Source organism: Solea senegalensis, linkage group LG9, assembly GCF_019176455.1.
Source record: "Solea senegalensis isolate Sse05_10M linkage group LG9, IFAPA_SoseM_1, whole genome shotgun sequence".
In the NCBI taxonomy this organism is placed as follows: domain Eukaryota; kingdom Metazoa; phylum Chordata; class Actinopteri; order Pleuronectiformes; family Soleidae; genus Solea; species Solea senegalensis.
This window is the reverse complement of record NC_058029.1, coordinates 18,365,850-18,376,881: the sequence shown is the minus strand read 5'-3', so window position 1 is coordinate 18,376,881 and position 11,032 is coordinate 18,365,850. Positions and strand designations below refer to the sequence as shown.

Genomic DNA, 11,032 nt, shown 5'->3' with positions numbered 1-11,032 from the left:
GCTGTTCAGTGCTGCAGGAAAATTCACATTGGTGTCATGTCACTGGGCAAATTATCAGTGAGGTGGTGACTGCAGAAACAGTGTAATGAGAGCAGGCTGATGGCGTGTCTGCCATAACAACAAGATTCATTTATGTCCTATTAAAGCAGGTGGCTACAATTGTAATGGTCATTGTACATCAAATACTGTTATTATCCATTATTTCTAATGTTTGATTTGTTGAAAGCTTCATTTCAGTGCTGGATTTTATTTACAGACACATAAAAGGGTTTTCAAAATCTTAAACCTGTACAAACTTTTTTTCTTCTGTATACATTCAGTGTGAAAGAGGCTGCTGCTGATGATGATTGTTGTGGTTTTACTGGCCATTCATTTACTTGCCCTCAATAATCAGTCTTATTCAATATCAAGTGAAAGCTTCATGACAAACACCAGATATTAATAGAAACTGGATACTGTCCCCCACATTATGTGAATGATACATGTTCATTTTACATATTAAATTCTGTAAATGTTCTGTTGTGTAAACAGGCAACTGTTTATGAGCCATATTCTTAAAGCTTGCACTCAGTGCTGCTACTGTTTTAGCATCCTCCCTCCTCAGTACATCATGTCATGAATGTGTTTGGGGACTTTCTGACTCCTGACTCATCAAAGAGTTGTGGGATAGTTATTCTCCTAGATTTATTTGCAGACTCCTGAGACTGGTGCTGCATTCCAGACAAGTAGCCGGATAAATCCAGTGGTGTAGTCTACGTCAGTGATTCCCAATCCATTCAATACACATTTCAGATGTTTCCCTGCTACCAACACACCCGATTCAAATGAGTGGGTTGTAGACAAGCTGACTATTTGAATCAGGTGTGTTGGAGCAGGGAAACATCTTAAACAAGGATGCACAATGTTTGACAAGAAGAAAAATAGTCCCAGTGCTGATTTGAGTTCAAGTGAATCTCTAATTCTGTCACAATCGTAAGCATAGAACCAAGGTGAAATGAAATGGAAGCAGGCAATACTTTTTGAGTGTATTCATCAGCCTCAATACTTTCTGCCTTTAATAATGTGCAAAATGGTAAAGACCTTGTGAAAAGATGGTAAATCATTGTAAACTTGGAACAGGATGCTGATGCGGTGGTATTAGCGTTTGTGTAATTTACATGCAGAATGTTGTTTGTGCATTTTGTTCGGTGCACTCACTGTTGTGTGGCGTCAGACATTGGAAATGGATTTATCCAGATTTTGCAAGAAGAAATAATGACATGAGCAGCATTTTTGTTTCTCCTAAGTAGGAAGTTGAGACAATCCTAATTCCAAGTTTAAATTTTTCTTGACTAAACACTCAAAAGCAGTGATAGTTGTTATAGCAGCTTTAAGTTGACCAATCATGTACCCTAATATGTTTTGAAACTGTCTCAAAAACATAAAAGGAGAAAATATTAAAACTGTGCAATATTTAATTTCTTGAACATGTACAATACCAGCTATAACTTCAACTATACTATACTATAGTATACTATATGTGTACATTTCAAATGCTATTGCTCAGAAACACCAATGAGCATGATTCAAATAAAAAGATACAGCATTTTCCTTCTTTTTCTGGTAATTTATTTTTGCAAATAGGAAAATAGCATTTCTGGTATTCAAAAAAAACAAAAAAACATCAAAAAACAAAAACAAAATAATAATAAAACCTGCCTGTTCTCAACCAGATAAACAGGCAGGAGTGAGAGAGAATTGGATGATATGGGAAACCAGGTCTGGATGTAGGTCAGTGGATGCAGCCTGGGGAGGCTCAGACACAAAGACAGCACCGGTTCAGACAGATAAACACGTCTGTCCGTCTGTCTGATTTGAACGGGTTTCTACATTACTAAGCGTTGTTGTTTAGAGACAATGAGACCTAGTGTGTCCATAATGCTAAGAGACAAAGATATGAGGACGAGTGCCAAAGACTGTGCACTGCTACATGCAAAAGTGCTCTATTGTGTTGTTGCTGTTTTTTTTACTTTATCCCACAGCACTAGTGCTGCATGAGCTAAGTTAGCTTTACCAGTAGCTGACAGTTTGTAGTAGTACGTGTCTGCTGGCTCAACAGAGACAATCCAGCTTTGTGAAACTTTAGTTTCAGTCTCTTTGAATAAAGCACCGGCAGATTAACAAGTAAAATGTTCAGATGGAAGAACAAGTGATAAGACACTGCACGACACCGTGCGGTCTAACCTTTCCAAAGAAAATTCCTGTTATTTCTTAGCTTTTTTTGGCATTTTACAGTTCCGATACATTTTATGTAAATTCCATAAGAGCACAATGTTGATTTCCACTAACACAAGTGCACTTGAGAACAGCTTAATGACTTGAGAATGGGTAGAGTGGGACTCGGAATCCCAGACCATAATCAGTCGGACACATCGATCAATCAGTTTGATCACAGACTGACTATGCTACAATCAAACTCACGTAACAGACGAGAAATCTCATTGGAAACACCATTGAATAGCTTAATGCACTGATTCCAAATGTTCTTTGATTAAAAAACATCTATAGATAAAGGCTACAAGCTGATGTTATCTGTGTCCTTAATGTTCAGTATATCATATTGAGTATGCTAATACAGATGATTGCGTAGACATTAACTTCCTTTCCAGCTGCTATAACCATAAAAAAAGTGTTTACAGTGACTGCAACAGTAAATAAGAATGAGCAGCACTTTTTGAACCACAATGCATTTCTGAGACGTTGCCCCGAAGTATAAAATATAGACCAAGTAGCTTTCGAGGACGTAAACATCGGCTGCACAATGATTTTCAAAAAGATTTTTGTCAGAACAAACAGCTTATTGACTGTCACGCACCGAGGTTGTTATTATTCATGCTCTCACAGGGCCAGAACTGGGATTTCAGGTTTGGCAACCCCAGCTCACAATCACAGTTAAAAAAAAAACAGAGCAGTCACATTGTAACATTAAAACAGAAAGATCAACTTAGGTTTCGGGATATAGACAAAGGCATTTGATAAACAATAGGGCAAACTGGGACTGAGCAAAGGCATATGGTTCATGACAGGGAGGATTAGAGTTGGACGAAAGGCCAGGTTTGGGTTAATACAACATTAAAGGCCAAGGGGAAATCCTCAGCTCGACTGAACTGTTAGCGCAGTCACAAGCGTAGTTAATCAATGTCTCAGCATTCACTCTTAATATCAAGAGCAATGCTGTTCATTCGGAGTGAACCGTGACTCTGAAAATCAAAGTATTTAAACAATACTTTTGCCACTTTAGTAACAATTTCACCCGACACGGAAGGCTGTCACACTCGTGTGAAGTGTGTCAATTGCAAGCTCGATGTCTACAACACGTGCTGTAAATGTGATGTCAAGATGTCACTTTTAGCATTGTACAAAAATGCTGGGAAGCTTCATCCGTGTGGACCCTGACCTTTGAGACTGAAGGCTAAAATGCAAAAGTAGAAAGGACATAACGTGATTACAGATGCTCCCATTACTGTCACCATACCAAACTAACTCCTGGTAGCTTAGTAACAGGAGCAGTGGTGCAAGTAGAGGCTGCAAAAGGGGCCTTTTCGACTGTCTACTGTTATGTTTTGTATAAGTAATGTGTGTGTGTGTGTAGGCCAGGAAATCCACTTCTTGCTGAGTTTTTCTTCCTGAGGTGGCTGTTAGCTCAGTATAAGACAAGCTGCTCAGATGTAACACATGAAAGGTCGACAGCAGGGAGCAATGGAAGTGTGGAAACAATGAGGGTGAAAACAGGAGCCAGCTCTCAATGTTTTTCTTAAAGTTCAGCTCATCAAAGCACCGTAAGTCCTGAGGGAGACCCCGGCCCCACTCTGGCCACAGCCAGCCTCGGTGGGACAGGGCGTGGGCAGGGTTTAGGCCAGCTTAAGGTGTCACACGGTGGTCCTGATGATCCTGCTGTGGACCTTTGTGTGTTTGGATAAGTGGTCGCTGCGGGCGAACTTCTTCTCACACAGCGAGCACTCGTACGGCTTGATGCCAGAGTGAGAGCGGCGGTGACGGGAGAGTTCGTCAGACCGGGAGAACCTGGTGATACAAGAGCAGACGGATGGCGTCAGGAACAAAAGCCCCAAATTAACATCTGCCCTGAGAGATCTAAACACAAATGAACAGCGTTGGGTTCAACTGTTCACACTAGGGCTGAACAGTGAATCAAAATGTGTATCAATAAATATTGTCCTATACACGTCATATGCTACAGACTGAAGAAAACATCTTCGTTTAAAATTACCATTCCCTCTCATATCGTGACGCAATTTCAGTCAATATTTATATAAAATCTTCCGGCCCTAGTTCCCACCTAGCATTAATGTGTGTCATGGACGCATCTACACACACAAATCCTACAGACATCACATCTGTTTATTAGAATAAAATGATTTGACCGACTGTCATGTCCTTGTGCTTGTGTGTCGGTGTGTAAGGCACGGCCTGGATAGAGATGGAATATTCATTCATTCATTCATGATGGTGCCATGTCAATTTAGAGTCCAATTTGCGTAATTCCCAAATTTGCATGTTTTTGGACTGAGGACCTAGAGAAATAGAGATGGAATATTCCTAGTTATGCTTTTATTAGTGATTCAACATTAGCTTTGAGCCACCTAACACAATTTACACCGACAGAGGGCACGATTTTTCTAAGACTGTAAAGAGATGTGCAATTTTAGTTGTCGCTCAGATTCCTTGACTTTCATGATGGTGAAAGTTTATTAAGGAATTAGTGTTCAATTACACCAAAAAGTAATTGACTTGTTAATCCAGGCTACAGATGAAATTATTAATAGATTACTAAATTAATCGATAACTATTTTAATAATCGTTTAATCGGTTTGAAGCTTTTTTCATGATTGAAACAAGATTTCCGATTGTTTAAGCTAACAAATAACAAAGAAATCATTGAAGTCAATCATTTTGGTTTGTGGACAAAACAAGACATTTGATAACATCATCATTTCCAGGTTTGACAAACACCGATCAACATTTTTTAAAGTTTTATGATATTTTATAGACCTAATGATTAATCGAGAAAACAATCGACAGATTAATCGATTATGAGACATGATCATAGTCCTTAGTTGCAGCTCTAATTGTGCCACATAGGGGTGGGTCAAAACATCGATTTGGTGATATATCATTATCCTTGCTCATACAACACAATAATCGATACGCCAGGGCAAATATGGATATTTTATTTAATAACAGGAGCTCTAAAGTAAACTCTTCCTGTAAATTTCACTTGCCAGGCATCACTAATTCATGTCTCCTTGGCAGAGGGGAAACTTGGGAGGAGGTTACCTGGCTGAAGAAGAGGGAGTTTACAGCAGAGAAAGCTACGTTAAGAGATGTTTTAAACCATAGACTTTATGCATGTGTGAATAAACAGAGAAATCCTGCACTTGTAACCTTTCACGGACGTTTTGTTTTCTTCCGTTATCACAGATTTTGTTATGCATTGCAAAATGATTCTCTTGCAACATATTGATGATCACAGAATCATTGCATCATGATGTCACTGGTATTGTGGTCCATGTACCGTGTGATTCCCTCCCCTAATGTCACATACCTCCAGTCACAGTCAGGCCAGCTGCACGTGTAGGGCTTCTCTCCTGTGTGTCGTCGGAAGTGAGCTTTCAGGTGGCTGCTTTTGGTGTACATCTTTCCACAGCCTGGGTGGGAGCACTTGTGGACCCTCTCTGTAGGTGGCACTCTGGTCACCCGCGGAGCCATGGCCTTCAACAAACCACTGCTCTGGGCCCCAACCCCAGTTAGACTCACAATCTCTACAGCCTTCATTTTGATGGGCAGAGGTGCGATTTTTACATACTTCTGGTCAGCTGACTTCATGTCTCCACTGCTCAGGGATAAAATAGTGGTCGGGGAGGAGGGCACCTGGGGTGTCAGAAGGGTGAGATTTTGTCCCGTCGCACCCTGGAGCCCCATGACTAGGTGAGTAAGCCAAATGCCATTTTGGGCTCCGGGTGGAGAGCCTGCTGGGGTCTGAGGCTGGGTCACAGGTAGGGGCTGCAGCTGGAGAACCAGCGGAGCACTTAAAAGCATTGAGGGGGATACGCTGGATGATGAGGAGGTTACCTGGGTGGTAGGGGAAGGGTCACTTGGGCTGGGACTCTTTTGCTCATGGTGAGGGGGGCTTGGGCTAGACGTGCAATGGGAGGCACTCGTCCCTGGGTCACTACAAGTGTCTGAGGAGGAGGCTAGGGGTGTAGTAGAAGATGGGGAGTCGCTGGAGCTGCATGGGAGAGGGGTGGCTTCCTCTTTAGTGACCATTAGTTCTTCTTTGACCAGTTCCATCTTTTCCTTTAAGAACTCCTCTATGTCCTCCAGGGTTGGGGAGAATGGGGATGAGGGTTGGAAAGGGAATTCCGGCAGCTTAGATTCCTGACTCACAGGCATCTCGATTTCTGCAGCTCCGAGAAAGACATGCAGGCGTGCCCTGTCATCTTCGTCATCATCCTCATCCTCCTCATCTTCTTCCTCTCCATGGCTGGAGCTGTGCATAGCCCCCAAGTCCCCTGCCTCTGGGCTGTCGCAGGAGGCCACACTAGCTTCCTCACTGCAGGCTGCGTCTCCCAGGCCGAGGGAGAACAGGCTGCTGCTGCTGCTATTGCTGCTGTCCCTGAACAGGTCATTGTCCAAACTCAGCGTTCTGCTGCTGAGAGACACCATTGATCCAGGCCAAATGGGTACGAGAGAACGTCGACGAAACCTGACCCGGAAGAGCAATCACAAGACCTGGAAAGGCATCAGTGAGACAGGATTTATTACCCAGTAGAAATAAGGACTTTTTTATGTCTTTGCCACTTCTGATAAAAACATTCGAGCATCACAAGTGAAACACAGTCATGTACAAAAGAATCAATACCACACTATATACATAAGCTTATTGCTATAAAAATGTCAGATCACTGAAAATTTAAGAAACGTCTGTATGGCAGAAAAACAACAAACCCCAGTTAAACAGAGAAAACCATTAACCCCAAACTAATGTCAATCATTGAAGTGTGTTTGCCCAGTTCGTACAGTAAAAACATATAATCCGCATGTCGTCTTTAAAACACCCCCTCTGCCATGAACACAAATCCATGAGTCCCATTTAAAAGCAGCTCTTCCGAAAGGTCAGAGTTGACAAGTTATGATATTTTTTGCCGGTGTTTTGAAAAATGGCACAGCCTACAGAAGACGTATCTGCACTACACCTCAGAGCGGAATGAGGCAGTTTGTTCATTTTCCACAAGGGTCACAGTCTCGCTCACAATAACGCACCTTTCAGCAGCCAGACGCAAGACATGGATTAAAAAGGCCCAGTTACAGCATAAAAAAGGCCACAGCTTAAGCTTGCCAAACTACCACCTGTGATGGTAAACTAGTATAGTATAGTAATAGAACACAAAATCTCTTAAAGAAGACTTTAGATTGCAGCTAAAGGAGTTTCATTACAGAGGGTGAGGCAAAGAAGGACAAAGCACAGAAGTAGACTGAACTGTCTTATATATCAGACTGCGATGCAAGATGCACGTAAAATACATACGTATAACGTCTATAGTGACAGCCTCTTAACGCCACCCAAATTTATTGAGTCGGTGTCATTTATCAAGTATTTAACATGTGAACATTTTTCAAAAATGGAATTATGATTCTTTTATTTATCAAACATACACTATATGGACAAAAGTGTTTGGCCACATCTGTTAAGACTTTAATTCAGGTGCTTCAATCAGGCTTTGGGCTCGGCCTCTTATCTCAGCATACCAAGTCCGTTTTGGACAATTCTATGCCTCCAACTTTGTGGCAACAGCTTGAGGAAGACTCTTTTCTACTCCAATATGATTGTGACCCAGTGCACAAAGCAAGAACTATAAAGTTTGGTGTGGAAGAACCTGACCTCAACCTCATCGAGCACCTTTGGGATGAACCACAACAGACATTACAAGCCTGGTCTTCTCGTCCAACATCAGTGCCAATGTTCTACAGACTGAATGGACACAAAGTCCCATAGAAAGTCTACCAAGAAGAGTGGAAGCTGTTATAGCTGCAAAAACTCCATATTAAAGCACTATTTGAATGTGTCTCTAGGAAATGGTTACTATTACAAAACAATATTAGATAAATTGCAGTAAAACAGTCAGAAACGTTATGTTATGCACTACTTTCACAATGTTTTGCCATCTTTAAAAAGCGGGAAACACCGTGAAAGGCAATCCTCTTATTATGCACATGTGGAGGATGAAAACAGTTGGGACTTTAAAAAGCAGGCGGACCCCACGGAGTTTTTCTCGGACCCTTATCAGGTCCCCGGGCCCAAATTAGAAACCAGAGTCGAAAGTGACACCGCTGCAGAGGAGAGCTGGTTGAGATCGCCTCTGCTAGCTTATGTAAAGGCTGTGTGTTTGTTGCTGCTGTCAGACGCTCGGGCACATGTTGCAGCAGGGCCTCGCACTTCACACCGAGCCGCATAAACACGACGGCCCCGCACTGGAATTATGGCGAGGAATGTAACCGTGGGGGAATAATCGCCACGCGAGAGACAGAGCACAAGACAAGGCGAGCCGCTGGACTGCATCGGACAGCAATCTACGAGCCTCGAATTCAGCTGGGTGGAAAAAAAAAACTGCTCTATTTTTACTCCTCGCCGTGTCCGGAGGAACCGAGCGGGAGGATCCGCGACGTTTGGCTCGACCTACCGTGTGTAGCTCGGGTGAGTCTCGGTCACTCGGTGCGGGGAAGCAGCACCGTCGATGGTGCTCTATATTTTCGGGGTTCCTTCTCCCCTCCGTCGTGTTATTGTCGTGGCACGCTCACTCGTCCCGTCCTTGCCACGGGTCCATGTTGGCATTCCTTCTCCCAGCGTCACGTGACCGCATCGCTGCACAACTCGGAGGCACGGGTCTAATTCCGCGCGTCTGATTGGCCGAGCGCGGCGGAGGCTCGCCCTAAAAGAGGAGCTGTGATTGGCTGCCGCCCGATAAATTCTGACTGCCATGTGTTTATGGAGGGACCGCTCCTGCGGCCTGAAGACTCAGTAGCTGGATACAATGTGGTCTATTGATGGAGGCGCTCACGAGGGAGTGGTGAAATAATGGATGCAAAATCTGTAACAATTTACAGATTTTATTTCGGTCATTAATTGAAAGCAGTGTTGTAATGTAATGAAGTACAGACACTTTGTTACTGTACTACAAGTACAACATTCACGTATCTGTACTTTACTTTACGTACCTTGTATTTCTACCAACTTTTGCTTTTACTACATAACTATCTTTGTTACTACCAAATAAAAACAGGAGAAGAGTTGGTAATGTTCTGTTTATATAGAGCTTTCCCTACTAACAGTGTTTGCTTCATTACCTTTTGATTACAGGAAAGTTCCCTGAAAGTTCCCCCAGCCATTCACACATCTTTCATATCCATTCACATGCTGCAATGGGTTAAGTGTCTTCACACACATAGACTAGCAGGGCCAGGATTTAACCCACAACCTTGAAAGACAACTCGCCCTACCACTGAGCTACCATGGCTCAATCCTAACACCTCACTTTTTTAATACTTTTACTTTTAATACTTAAGTACAGTAAATGTCACATTTAAGACTTTTACTTAAGTAATATTATTAAAAAAAGGTGACTTCAACTTTAACCAAAGTCATTTTCTGCTAAGATACATTTAAGAAGCTGAAAAACAAGAAAGCTTGTTTTAATAATTGAAAAGGGATCCCGATCCCGATTAACGGATCATCGAAATTGATACATTGAAATCTAAAAAAAATAAGTTCAAGGTTTAAAAAAAGATAATTGTTTTTTATACTTTCCAATGTATAACAAATTATCATGTGATTTGCATTCTTTCAAATGTTTTTTTTGTGGGTGATCCTCGCCACGATTTGCACTTTGTGTATTGTGTCCTTCCATTTGACCTCTGGGGTGGTTTAAGATTCTTCCAGCTCTGTGAAACTTGTTTTTGTTGCTTTAACTTTTCTCTTTTCTGTTCGGTTTAATAGTTCGTCTGTGAGGGACAAGAACAGCTTTATCAGTAGTTACCACGCTCCTGAGTCTCAAAGGGTAAAATGCGAGACAGAACCTTCACTTACCAGTCTCCTCATCTGCATACATTTTATCCTAAGGTATGTTTTATTTTTAACTTCAAATACAGAAAAAAGATCAACAGTGTTGACTAACAGAGACCGCATGACATCCATGAAAGCAGAGCAAATATGAAATAAAGCAGAGGTCTGGTGAGTCATCTTTGTGGTTTTAATAACATTTTAACATTCAGAGGAGCCAAAAGAGGAAGTCTGTATAAATATTAAATCTGGGCAAGCATGTGATAGTCTTCAGAGAATCAGATTCAAGATGTTTTTTCTGAAGCACAAGCCGAAGCAGTAGAGTTAAAAAAAAAATGGTCCACTTTATTTTGTTGTTGTTGTTGTTCAGTCAAAACTAAAAAAAACCTCTCATTAATCTGGCAGAACAGGAATTATTACAGAGGAATTGTTTGCCTCCAGGGTTCAATTGTCAATTTTATTTTGAATACTTTCAATATACGCGTAAGTGTGTGTATAGAGATGTAAATATTCATGTGTAATGTGTATGTGTAGATTCTTCTCTCTCAAGAGGCTACTCATTTCTATTTTAGTAATATTTCATTTTATTCCTTCCATGATCTTTATCTTTTATGCCTTTCTGTCAAAACACAGAGATGTCCTGGCTGATTGTACTCAATTCCATCGTAAGTCGCTTTGGATAAAAGTGTCTGCTAAATGACATGTAATGTAATGTAATGTAATGTTGCACTGTTGTTTTTTTATAAGCTGCAGTGTTAGTAGAAATGGGATGGTCCATCGCAGGGATACATAGAGACAAACAACCATCCACTCTCACACTCAAGGTCAATATAGAGTGTCCAATTTGCCTAATCCCCAAATCTGCATGTCTTTGGACCGTGGGAGGAAACCGGAGAACCCAGAGAAAACCCATGCACA

The 11,032-nt window shown here is 41.7% G+C and overlaps 1 protein-coding gene across 1 annotated transcript; it reads right to left on the bottom strand.

Moving 5' to 3' along the window:
• Positions 1-1,591: 1,591 nt before the first annotated feature.
• On the bottom strand, positions 1,592-8,908 carry si:ch211-117k10.3 (Krueppel-like factor 15). Its single transcript, XM_044035042.1, has 3 exons — positions 8,739-8,908; positions 5,603-6,789; positions 1,592-4,062 (listed from the first exon to the last, which is right to left on the bottom strand). The coding sequence occupies exons 2-3, from the start codon at positions 6,721-6,723 to the stop codon at positions 3,909-3,911; spliced, it is 1,275 nt and encodes a 424-aa protein (XP_043890977.1). The 5' UTR covers positions 6,724-6,789; positions 8,739-8,908; the 3' UTR covers positions 1,592-3,908.
• Positions 8,909-11,032: the final 2,124 nt, after the last annotated feature.